At 39.8% G+C, this 13409-nt stretch overlaps 1 protein-coding gene across 4 annotated transcripts in view; it reads left to right on the top strand.

The window, feature by feature from the left end:
• The first annotated feature begins 645 nt into the window (after window positions 1-645).
• The window catches only part of LOC133395849 (cytoplasmic dynein 1 intermediate chain 1), a 45254-nt gene continuing 32490 nt past the window's right edge, over window positions 646-13409 (top strand). For all 4 annotated transcript variants that reach the window (XM_061665090.1, XM_061665089.1, XM_061665087.1 and 1 more), the window contains exons 1-8: window positions 646-752; window positions 833-911; window positions 1374-1509; window positions 1582-1696; window positions 2016-2103; window positions 3171-3212; window positions 5233-5292; window positions 5478-5593. In XM_061665090.1, the coding sequence (XP_061521074.1) occupies window positions 1390-1509; window positions 1582-1696; window positions 2016-2103; window positions 3171-3212; window positions 5233-5292; window positions 5478-5593 (541 nt within the window). In that variant the 5' untranslated portion in view covers window positions 646-752; window positions 833-911; window positions 1374-1389. The remainder of the gene's footprint in view (window positions 753-832; window positions 912-1373; window positions 1510-1581; window positions 1697-2015; window positions 2104-3170; window positions 3213-5232; window positions 5293-5477; window positions 5594-13409) is intronic.

Below are 13409 nucleotides of genomic sequence, written 5' to 3'. Positions count from 1 at the left end.
GGAGTGTAGCCGGGAAATGTAGTAGACCCGGGAGCGACGCGTTACGAGGATTGCCACGCGGTTTCCAGGCAGGACACGCCCTGCTTCAATAATAGTGGCTCCAGGACACGCGCCGCTGCACTATGATTGGCTGTTGTATCCCTGTACAGTACGCACTACTGTTTCCAGACGGGAAAAGATGGGACTTTAACCTTAACCCACATTAAACCGCCTTAAGCCCCAAGCCTAGCCCTAAACCTGACCATAACAAACGTCTTTGTTTTAATTTCGTACAAATGTGACACATGTTTGTGGGGTGGTCAGCGCGTTACATCCGCGTAGGCTGTCCGCTCCGCGATGCTGGAGCCAATCATGTTGCAGTGGGGCGTGCCCGGCCTAGAAACTAGGTGGGACTCCTAACAACGCGAGAGCGACAGCACACAACTCGACCACAGCTTCCCCCACCGGCAGACTGCTTCAAGTACATACACTAGTTATGGTTTTCACTTAAATTAATTGGCCAATTCCGTTCTCCGGGTGTCCAGAAGATGGCGGTGTTTATGCAAAAGCACAGTCATTTACTTTTCCAGGAGTCCAGAAGATGGCAGTGTAGCAAAAGCCATGACAATGGGACACTTCTTGTCTGTAGGTGGGATTTCTTCGTCCTCTTTCTCAGCATCCTCCTCCTTGTTCCTCCGCTTGATGGACCACCTGCCTCACGTCGTATTACAGTCATCTCCAGCTGAAATGCGCCTCGTCAGTCGCTGCCATCTGTAAGCCTCGCCGAAAGCTACACAAGAGTGGTTTGGTGGCGTACTTGAACGCCCTCTGTTTAAATGTCATTTACATAAAGGATGTGTTGAAACCTTCGGGCGGAGCAGTGAGACAGCATCTTTTCTCTTCACACGTCATTGTCAACACGAGTGGACAAGGTATGAAGGGAACGTTTTCACCATCGTGCACATTGCAATATAAATGCCTGCAGACAGTTCGGGATGGGAGTGACCGATGGTTTGAGCTGCGAGGTGTAGATTTACTAACCAGAGACAAGGCAGTTAACATCTGAACCAAATTGAACCTGCCTACTGCTGGCGTTGCATGGTATTCTATAGTACTAGTTATCCTATTCAAATCCTGTTTTTTGTTCATCGTAAGTAGCATTTAATCACTTGTTTTTAAATGCATGTGGAGTGATATTATAAGCATTTTTTTTTAAAGCAAATGTAATCTCACTGTAATTATGCCTATCTTTACCTGTCTCGCTCTCTCTCTCTCTCTCACTCTATCCACCCATCTCATTTGATCCCTTTGTACTGAATTAGTTGTTTTTGAAAAAGAAAAGTATCTCATTCTGATCAACGTTATGAATTCAATAAGTGTCATATCTCCAAAAGCCCCCCGTAGAGCACCATGTCAGACAAAAGTGACTTAAAAGCAGAGCTGGAGCGCAAGAAGCAGCGCCTTGCCCAGATCCGGGAGGAGAAAAAGAGAAAAGAAGAGGAGAGGAAAAAGAAAGAGGTAACCAAAAAAGTAAGTAGACTGCGCGGCGTTGAAGTCAACACACCTGGATGCTTAAATCTATTTCTGGACGCTCCTGTGCAGGCAGAGAATCAACAGAAGACGGAAGCCACCTCAGAGGACTCAGACTTGGACCGCAAGCGCCGAGAGACTGAGGCCCTGCTGCAGAGTATCGGCATTTCACCCGAGCCTCCTTTAGGTCGATACCTCCACGCTTGAATAGACTTAACAATAAAAGTGTGCTGTAAAGAGTCAGTATTTTGTCCGTACAATATTACACCTGGCTGATAAGGCTGTACATAGAAGAGTATCATCTTCCTGCGCTCATTTCTAATAGATTAGTTGGACTCCCAAGGGCATCTTTCACTTCCAGTCGGCTTTCAGAAATGCTGTTCTCTTGTGGTCTAACACTGTACAACAGATTGATGCCCTATTGTTTTGAATTGGTCCATTTTTCTATGTGTATCTTGTAATGTGGAACGTGTCGTTTTTTTTTTTTTTTTTTTTGTTTTTTATAGTGCCAAATCCTTTGTCCCCGTCCAAATCAATGAGCACGCCCAGCGAAACAGAGAGCCAGGATTCAGCTGACGGCGGACCAGCAGGCAGGTATGGCACAATTTAGCCGCGAAAGACACATGTGCGACATTAGAAAGTCATCACTTCATTTAACAATTAGGGCCCATCATCATTTACGCCATATTTGATTTCCATTTAAAAGCATCATGCGGCTCAAGACTGGGAATCATTTTGCCTCGTTATATTTTACTTTGACATATATTCTCTCTGTTTTGTTGTGTTAATTGCATCACAGATTTAGGTAAGAATTAGTGTAATGTGGTGAGGTCGTGGTGTTTTGCATGTGATGTCACATGTCATGCTGTCTGTATTCTGATGACCACAGAACACATTGATTTTTCTTCTGCACTAATAAATACTTGTGCACTGCATTGTGCCTTTAATAAGTCCATGCATACAGTACATAACTTAGCGGTGGACTTAAGAGGGCAATACATCACCATCACATGCACAAATCCTGCACTCTACATGAGTAATGCTTTTAAAATTGGCTATGATCAAGTACAGTTTGATGATATATTAAACAAGGAAGAACCTGTGACCTGGAAGGACTTCGGGTCTTTACTTTCATTTATGTTAGCTTCAGAATAGACAAACAACTAAACAAACAAAACGTCGTAGAACATTTGGTCGTGTCGCTTAGTGCGTGGCGGGCCATAGAAACTTAACAGTATGTTGCAACACACTTCTGCACCACTGCAAACTAGGCACAATAATAAACATATTGTCAAATGTAATGGTTTTGCATTGGCTCTCCACATGATCCATGTGCAGGTGAACCTAATGAAGTGTATAAAAGTGATCATCAAGCACATTCTAACTGTTGAGGTTCATCATGTGTGAGTGATGCCTCCAGTCATCATTAGCTATTATTTGTCAGACCGGTGTCGCCAGGAGTGGAATTGGTGTCAAACATCATAAAGTTTCTAATATTGAGAAATTATTTGGCATTTCCAAAATGAATTTGTCAAATTGATTGAGTTAGATCCAGTGCATGGAAAGAAAGACTTCCCAAAACCCCACCCTGGACGATAGTGTGTCATTTTGAGCATCTCCATTTGTGGCTGTGTGTGTTTTTTGTGTGTGTCACCTCATAGGTCAGGTTTCTCAAAAAGCAAGTCCGAGGTACAAAGCTCAAGGTAAGCAAATCTCCTGACAATCATAGGAGAAGCCCATTCTCAACAAAGAGGCACCTATTGTGTTGCCATCATGATTTATTGGATCAAAACACAGCAGTGTCAGTTCCCCTTTCAATTCTTTGCACTCTGCTGGTGACTTTCTTTCTCAAGGCAGGCAGTTTCCTCCAATTTTGCAAAGCTCGCCATCCCTTGAGCCTTGATCAGAAATGGACAATCTGTGTCATCGCAGTTACTGTAAAAACAGCTTTTCTGGCAGATTAATGAAATGGCACAAGCCGAAGGTCTGATAGGTGCACTGAGGGGCCCTGAAAGGTATCATCAAAATGGGAAGTCTGATCGGAAGTGTTACATTTCTCAAATGGTAGAGCTCAGTGCCAGCCTGCCATCACACTCTTAACTTTTTATTTCCCTCTGCATAAAAGACTCCTCTGCAGCTTTTTCACATGATCGCCATGCATGGCAGGTGCTTTACCATGTATGCCAAACATACTCACGCACATCAAGGATGTCTATTTTGTTATGTTAATATGCTGAATTTGACAATAGACTTGAAAACACAGTGCCTATAAAAAGTTTCACATCCCTGTTGAAATTCAAATTTTTCTTTTTATATCAAAATGAGACCAAGATAAATCATTTCAAAATGTTCGCCACCATTAATGTGATCTATAACCTGTACAACTCATCTATCCAACCATTTTCTAGAATGCTAGAAGAATTCATAGAAAATATAGAAAATATTGTACAGGAAAACAAAATACACACCAAAAGTCTTTGTCTTCAGCTAACCTCAGCAACATGTTTCTTGGAATAAAAAATCTTTTTGAGAAGGGAGGTGAAAATAAACAACTGAGATAATGTGGTGGATAATGATAATGTATAATAATCTTAAAACTGGGATGTGTCTGTGTTCAGAATTAACCGACCACATTCAAACTCATGTAAAATTGAAGTCAGCACGCACTAGCCACCATTTAAAGTGCCTCTCGTTAACCTCAAATACTGTAACGTTCAGATGTTCTAGTAGGCTTTCCTGCCATGTTTGCTTTCTAGCAGAAGCCCGAAGATTTTGTGGTAACACTGACTGCTATTTAAAACTGCTCATCATTTCCGACTAAAGCTAAGTCCCAAGTTCCAGCTGAAGAAAAACAGCCCCAAAGCATGATGGTGCCACCACCCAATTTCACTCTATGCTTGGTGTTCTTTTGGCGATATGCAGTGTTTGCATGCATTTTGGAACTATGCCCCCCCCCCCCCCCCAAACAAAATCAATCTGTGTTTGGGAGATTTCAAGTGTGTTTTTTTATAAAACGTACCTGGGCTTGGATGTTTTGCTTTACTTCTTAGCCCAGAAATCTGAACAAGATGTAAGATGTTTTTGTCACGTGCTCAACAGCCAGTATTTGACAGAAATTCCTGCAGCTCTTTTATTGTTGCTGTTGGCCTTTTAGCAGCTTCCCTGACAAGTAATGCCTTGTAAATTCTTTTGTACCCTTCTTCTGAATCATGCCTTTAAACAATGAGATCCCTCTGATGCTCTGGAAGCTCTCTGTGCATCATGGCTTGTGCTGTAAGCGGTGACTACAAAAATGTAAAGGAGAAGCCTATTAGAACAGCTAGACTCAATTTGGGTTTATTCAAAGACACTTGAGATGGTGGCAGGTATGTGCTGACTGCTATTTAACATGAGTTTGAATATGATTGGTTAACTCTGAACACAGCCACAACTCCAGTCATCAGAGGGTGTGTACACTTCTGCACCCACATGATCTCAGTTGTTTATTTGTACTTCGGCTTTTGAAAAGATGAGATTTTTTTTCAGTTGAGTTGTACATGTTATAGGCCACATTGAAAGCGATCTATCTCGGCCTAATTCTTTTTAATATCGCATCACTGGCATTTATCTGGACAGTGACGTGTAATGTGTAGACTTATTATATCCACTGTATACTGTACACTGGGCTGTGTCAGTTTGTTGATGACACGTATGCTCTTTTACCCCCTCTGTTGGTTATGTCAGGACCCTGCAGTGGGACACAGACCCCTCTGTGCTGCAGCTGCAAGCAGATTCTGAGCTTGGGTATGCTATCTAAAAACAAAACAAAAAATGACTCCATAGAAAAGCACATTTTTATAATTTTGTTTTAGTATGTTTGGAGAGAAAAAAATGGCAGATATATAATTGAATGTGACAACTAGTGTTTAAATGAATGTTGTTTTGCTTTTCTCCTTATAATTCAAAGAGCACCTTTCTTTGTGAACCAGGCGGAGGATGCAGAAGCTGGGGGCCTCTAAGATCACACAAGTTGATTTTCAACCAAAAGAGTTGGTCTTGTACAGCAAGGAGACACAAACGCCGCTCACCGCCCATCTATCTGAAGGTGAACATTTGTGCGCCTCTCTGTGTGCATGACTAACGCAAAACAAACATTTTCCTGACAGACGCCCACAAAATAAGTCACGTTCAAACAAACTTTTTTTGCGGGTGCAATTTAGATATTCAAAGGGTCCAGGAGTAGGGGCACCAAAAGTTAAAGGCAGAGAGTTTCATGTTGCAGTAAACTGCGGTCTTTGGGTGGTTGAATTTGATACTTCTTTGGTGAGTCAGGTTCACACCCTATAAACCTGGAGTGACTTAAAGATCTTGCAAAAACAGAGAGGAGGGCAGAAAGACAATGTCTGCCTGTCAATTGTTGTGTCTTCACACATAGCACATAATGGTTCTGACTCCTGGTCATAAGTAGAACCAGAATGATAGATTGAAAACTGACCCAAAAATGATTCCCGATGGATTTAGAAGCTCTTCAGTATATGTGTGTTGTAGGCAAATGAACTACATTTTTATAACTGTGTTTACATTTTCATTGAGGCATGTGAGGTTTTGTGTGTGCGTGCATGTCAAGACGTGTACACTTTTTCTTTTTTGCACTGGAGTCTAAACACATTCATGTGGTCAACACCAAGGTTTACTGTTGCACAGAATTTTACAGTGAGCATGGGAGCAGTGTGCTGCTGTATTTTTTTAAGTTGGAAGATGGTAATGAAGTAACAGGTCAAATGACAAATATGTTGATCTTCCTCACGACCACGAACGATAGTCCTAGACCAGTGATTCGCAAAGTGTGGTACACATACCACAAGTAGTAGTATGGCAGCTCCTCCAAGTGGTATACAAGAGCATCACTGCCGAAGTACAATTCAGTTGTATTTAACTTACAAATCCTTTGTCCCCCGTACATTTGTATTTATTTATTTATTTTTAGAAAATGTTTGTCGTAAAACATTTCATTAGCTACAGTTTTTATTCAACTTTTATGTGCAGTAAAAACAAAAAAAAAGTTCCTATATTTAAGCCCACATGTGCATAATGTAACAATGTCTTACAATAATATTAAATGTACTTGTTAGGAATAAAATGGCTTGTGTTTGTTGAACACTTTGGCCGACTATGCTACTGTATTTTAATATTTAGGTTTATAATTCTTTTAGGAGGTACTTGGTGAAAAAAGAACCAGTCCTAGAGCTTGAGGGGGCTGGGGGTGTGGTGTATGATGATAAAATATTATTAAAATTTGATAGACATAGTTATTGGAACAGCTCTTGTACAGGAGGATCCTTATAGATTGTGCAAGTGTACCTAATATCGTGTCCCGTCAGTTTATATAAAGTATATTGTATGCCTCTGCACACATTGTATTCACATGTTATTTAGTGCCATTGCATGTGGCGACGATCTATTCCTAGATCTGTCAAGGAAATAGGAGGGACAAAGGCGGGATACTGATGAGACGTGTGTGTGTGTGCGTGCGTGCGCTTGGTGGGTTGCTGGTAGAGGGGAGCACTGGAATCCACACCAGACCATCTATTATAATGACAGGAAGCAGGAAGTACAACCCCTACAGTCACATGGCTGCCAGCTGTCTTAGCAACTCGAGGGAGGAAGATAAAGATGATAGAGAGTGACCGTGCGTATGTGCGCGCATGTGCATGTGCATGTGTGTGTGAGAGAACATCTGGGAGCCAGAACTTGGCCGTACTGGTCGATGGGGATCTGACCCTTGCCTTAGGAGACCTTTCTTTGCAGATCACTACAAAGCGAGTGTGTGTGGAGAAAAGATGGGGGGGAAAAAATATGTTACCACCTGCCTGTGTTTCTGTCTGCCTGGCTGTGTGTTTGTTTAGTCCAGATTTTGTTGATTGCAATACTGACTCGTAACACAAATCACGTTTTTAGCTTGTTGCTGCAGTTTGTGTACATTAGTGTTAGATGTTCGCTCACAACTGTAACCTTTAGCACGTCCATATTACAGAGCGTTAGTTATGAATCATTAAATAAAATGTTGAAGTAACAACATCACTGCAAGGCTGGTGTCATAATGGTAAATTATATCTTAGGCCTGTCTAATGAAGATTAGTGCACATGTATGAAGTCTCTCATATGCTTTTTTTGTTTGTCATGAAAATTAGAATGCAAATGTAGTCTGACTTCTAACCGTCACTTTGGTACAAAACACCGAGACTCATCCATTAAATAGCTTTAAGAACGAATTAGTTTCTACCACAATTTCTACCACCAATATTTTTTATTTTTTTTTGCACATGATGTGAGATGAACGCAGAGATTTTGCTCGAGCTATGCTTAAACTCTCAACGAATACGGTGTAGGCTTTTAAAGAAAACTATGACTGGCGTGAGTGTAGCCCAGTTGTAATTTTACAATACAGAGAGAAGGTGGTGTTAGGAAGGAGGACAGAGTGTGGGAGAGAACCAGCTGGTCTCTGTAGAAAGTGTAGTTTAATGATGGTGGTGCGACCAAGGGGGCTGGCTTCGTTTGTTCGATATGCCCGCTTTGTGTGTATGTCCACATACAGTGTGATTGTGTCCACAGAAAACTTGTGACGACTGGTGTCAACTTCTGACCTCTATGTCTGTAAGGCTAGCCTGAGTGTGACCCTTTGTTAAATGTTATTATGAACAAAAATCCCCTGATGATTCTTAATGACATTTAAGAAAAACTTCAATATTGACATTGTGTGTCGCTTATCGTAATCACTTTAAGTGACTCATGGTTGACTCAGAGATTCTCATGGCTTCATCTCCTCATGAACGTTTGACCCCTTGCGTGATTCTTTGGCTGTTTGTGTGTGGTTGGGCCTAAATGCTGAGTTGATGTAAGTGTGTGTTGTCTTACGTACAGTATATGTATTTTAAGCATACGGTATGTATCCTGAAAGTTACATTTAAGTTTGTGTGTGTGAAGTGTTTGCGTGAGACTTGCTCTTTAACCATTTAATGATTCAACTTTTCACTTCCGAGACCAATTTGATTCTCTATACGCGTGATGAGTAGCCATCTATGCGCGCTCCTTTTCCCAATAGCTGCTCAGCCATCGGTCTGTCCCGAGTGTCCATTGTGTTGGTCAATAGGATTAACCCCAGTCACGGTTAGCTGTAGTTATTTACTGTTTTCTTAATGGATTTGAATGGAAATGCTTGTCGTAAGGGAAGGGCACTTGCCTCGGGGCATAGCAAAAAAAAAAAAAAAAAAAATAGAGCAAGGTCTAATATGGTGTGTGATAGTAACCTAATATTCTGAGGTCAAGTGTGTATGAATGGTGGTGGTGGCTGTCCATACTGAAGTGTTTGAGATAAGAGGCTTATTTGAAATGGTTTGTTTTCCATCATAAACAGACATTGTGGTTTTCACTGTTTTGTAGATTTTGTGATTCATCTATTTCTGTATTTAAATACAAATACAGTTTACGTAAAGATGGCAGGGTCATACCTTTGTATTCATCCTGAAGATCCATAACGATACAAACAAGAATGGCACTTTGTGTTCAAACCACTCCCTTTTATGGTCGAAAAATCCCAGATTTGGATACCTGGAAAAGAATAGTTTAAAACAAGCTCACAACAAAGTAGTTTGGCAACTGGTTGTGTATTTTTTTGTGTGGTCCTGCTTATGAAGTGTCAAACAAATAGCTGTCCAACCTAAACATTTTGCCTTTACGGAGTTAACAATGTGATGCGATGTGATATGAACATAGTCTACAGATTAGGGGTTAAATGACTAAAGATTTTTTGAGGTCCACTATAATATGATGGAAATCAAAGTTAATTAATTGATATCATCATTGATATTTTTTTTCAGCACAGTACAGCAATCCCCAACCTTTTTCACACCATGACATAATTTGACAGACCGGCATCGAAACAAATAAAAACAAGTGATGAAAAATACAACTCACCAGCAAGCTGAATATACAGTAGTTGTCGTAATTCGTGGGAGCCCTGCGCACCATTTTCTCTTCAATGAGCCAGTCTAATCTTGGGTTCTATGCTCCATAGCATACCGTGTGTGTTGTACTAAGACGGGACATCGTAGCCAGGTTCCCCCCCCAAAACAATCATTTCTGTGTTTCATTGTTTCTATTTCACTTGTGCTTCTATTGGATTTGAGGATAGACCTGCATATTTTGCAACTGACCATGCTACTGGTCTCACCTTTGCTCAAAAAACAGTATCTCCACACTCTTGTAGGATCGTACAACCGTATGCAATACTGCGACAAGTGTTACTACAGTGACATAAAGCTTCCCCAATGTTGTGATGTTGTTGCGGGTTTTGATATGAGTTCTCGTTACTGCACAGTTGTGACTTGCACATTATTAGAAGACGACGCCTCACTTCTCTCCGCTGCTGTCAGTACAATGGTCCTGCTGGTATGAATATTTTTTTAAGATTAGCGGCTATCGGAATAGGAGAAGTTTAACTGCTGCTGTCATCCACGAGCAGCTTATTTTGGTAGTCTCAGACGTATGAAGACTGCGTCACCTTGTTGGCCGGACATTTTGCTGCTGCACAGAGCGATATCGTCCGGTGACGACAGCAGACGGAAGAGTCGAGAATGTCCTCTGTAAATTGGCCGACTGGGAGATGTCATGCCAAAAACGCAATTAGTGATTAGTCGACTTCAAAGAATAGACGTCGATGCGGAGTGGTAAAGTAGACTAGTCAACGAGCTGACAAACTGGTTCAACCCAGAGTACAAGACTATTACTAATGTTTATTATTGTAAATACATTTCGGCTTATGGAAAAAAATAACTCAAATTGACCCACAATGCATTGCTACAAACCACATGGGAATGTCTACTCCACTTATTGGTATTGGATATTTGTGCTAGTTATTTTTCAATACAAAGGCTTTTGCCTGCTTTACCAATTCCTAGAATACAAAGCCACTATTGTTATGTTGTTACACTCGGTTGTTGGCACTTGCTCAATGTCCCACCTCAAACAGAGTGCTGAAAATAAAGACCACCTCCTTAAAAATAAAATGTGCTCATATGTCCAAGATCCAAATGTGATTTCTGTTCACCTGCCACATTGCAAGCCCTGCTTCGTGTCTGGATACAATTAAATGATTAGTAGTTCAGAATGAAGCATTGTATAATGCGTCATGAACAATTACAGCTATTCTGTATTTTTCGAAAAAATTTTCAGGAGCATATCTGTAACTTAGACAAAACATTGAAATGTTTAAAACATTTTGACACATGTGGAGACCAAAAGTTGATGTAATTGTACCACAATATGGCCAACCTTTCGATATAACAAAGACTTGTTTCTCCCCTCAAACCTTCTTTGGACCAGCCAGTCCCACTTGGCCATGACCATAGTTAATGCCACTACTTCGAATCAAGCGATCCCAGTCTGCAGATAACTATCTGTGCTGGTACTTACACTTTGGATGTTGGCAGTAGATGGAAAGGTCAAGGAAATTGTAGGCTCCTTGTGCATGCAGTTGCGCACATATCTATGCGTGCAGATCGGAGTGGGTGCAGTGTGAACATTGCCGCAGTAAATTGGTTCTGCTCAGTGGTCCCTTAAAAAAAAAAAACCTGTAATAGGCCACAATGGTGGCCATGAAAATAAGAAGAAAAGCAAACGTGAGAGACTGGAAAAAAACCCAATAACAAAATAAAGCATAAAATAAACTGGAGGCCTATCACGGACTGTGTCTATTTTTTCTCTGATCAAAAAGTGATATGTGCGCATCTTGACTGACAAATAACCGTCATAGCGCATCTACAATAGAATCTTTATTGAAATAACTTCTGTTTTAAATTACAGTGGAGCCTCTAAAGAGAAACACAATCCTTTTCAGGTTGGTTGTTAACGGAATTTAGAATAAATTCTTTCCCCAAATCAAGTAGAAGTGCAATAATTAATCAGCAACTAATTATTGAATTAATCAACAACTATTTTGACAATCGATTAATTGTTTAGATACCTTGTTTGATTTCAAATTGTCCAAATCCTCAGATTTTTAGCCTCTCAACAGTAAAAATTCTCTAATTTCTGTAGTCCTCCATGAACGCAGACTGATTATCTTTGTGTTTAAAATAAAAGAAGACATTTGCAAACATTGGGTTTTACTTTGGAAAACAACGCTAGACATGTTTGTTTATTTTCTGACGTTACAGACCAAACTGAATAATAATCATTGTTAATGTTTGTACATTTTCTGTTTTGTTAATTTGAAATAATGTAATAATAATAATAAGGAAATTGAAAAATGTTTTAAAAATCTGATTCATCGATTAATTGGAAAAAATAATTAAAATCAGATGAATCAACTATTAAAATAATTATTAGTTTTAGGCGTCGAAATAATGGAGATTTAAATAATCCATGCCAAGCTTAAACCTTAAAAGTAATGTTTTAATTGACATAGTCTTGACGTAACAATAAAATATAAAAAGGAATTAACCACTATGTTGAGACCGTCAACTTGACGATGTGACGAACATGCTAGCATTATGCTTGAGAAGTGATTTTCTTCATGAAAATGAAATGCATTATGTTGTTTTGCCATTCTCGTGCTCAATTTACAATGTTCTCTCTTTAGCCAAATTGTGCTAAGGAACCAGGACAATGACAATATATTTGTGTCATGCACACACAGTCTATCTTTCCTAAAATGTTGGTCCACTACTGTATAAAATAAAACGATAAAATACTTTTATTAAAAAGCTCACATACACAGTGGCTCAGTATGGAGTCACTTCACAGCCTGTGGCCCGACCGGACTTTTAATACACTGGAGGAAACACCGAGTTATGAGTCCATCAGTAACAGTAATTGTTGGCAGTGACCCACAAGCAAACCATCAGCAAAACAGCTCTCTGTGTGTTCTAATGTGATAGTGCAAGCTTGGAAAAACCCTTCTTTGGGTTAAAAGTTCACAGGGTCTGCAGACATGTTTGTGTATCTGTCTGTATGACTTTCTCTCTTATCGTGTTTTCTGGACCATTAGTTTTCAGGGTCTCTACAACTTGAGTATATAGTTGGTCAGTAATTCACTCCTTAAGTATAGTTACAGCAAAAAAAAAAAAAAGTGTTTCTAATACCTCATGTGAAAGGACAGTCTTGTCATTCTACGTATTCACTTTTATAAGAATTGAATTTCATCAATGTAAACTCAACTGTGGAAACAAGAGTCAACAACTGGCAAGTAACATGCAAGCACACACATATGCGTACTGACAAACAGACCACCCACATCCTGAGCCGTACTGTAATCCTGCAGTGGATCGGTCCAACAATCTAAATGGCAAATGTATGAAGTGATCCTAAACACTGGCAGCACATTGGTCTAATTACAGCATTTTCCTCTGTTATTTTTTTTGACCCAGGAACCCTTATTAGGTTAAAGACGGTTTACACCAATTTACAGTGAAACCTGTAAGGTTGAACGTAGTCTGTCGACTTCCAATTTGTTTGCAGTTTGAAACAATTTTCCCCACGTGGAACTACAACTTCTATTTTAAGTAACATTCTAACAGTGCTAACTGTCATACTTGTATTAAAAAACAAAAAGTGAACCACAGTTAATATTGAGAAATAAAAACAATAAAACACTTTGTGTACATTTTTCACTTGCTAAGTTTGATACAGTGAATCTCAAAGTGTAATACGAGTACCACCAGAGGTACACATTCTCCTTCTAGTTTTACACGGAAGAATCACTGAGTACCGTTCAGTTGTATTTAATTTTGAAGGTGAAGTGTATTTAACTTCTAAGTTCATCAATGTAAACTCAACTGTTAACTTCTAAGTTAAATACATCTGCTTGAAATCTTTAAGAGCTGTTTGCTTTAAAACGTTTATTTAGGTACAATTTTTATTTC

Source organism: Phycodurus eques, chromosome 20 (genome assembly GCF_024500275.1).
Source record: "Phycodurus eques isolate BA_2022a chromosome 20, UOR_Pequ_1.1, whole genome shotgun sequence".
In the NCBI taxonomy this organism is placed as follows: domain Eukaryota; kingdom Metazoa; phylum Chordata; class Actinopteri; order Syngnathiformes; family Syngnathidae; genus Phycodurus; species Phycodurus eques.
Note: the sequence above shows the minus strand (reverse complement) of the source record. Positions and strands in the feature narration are given on the sequence as shown.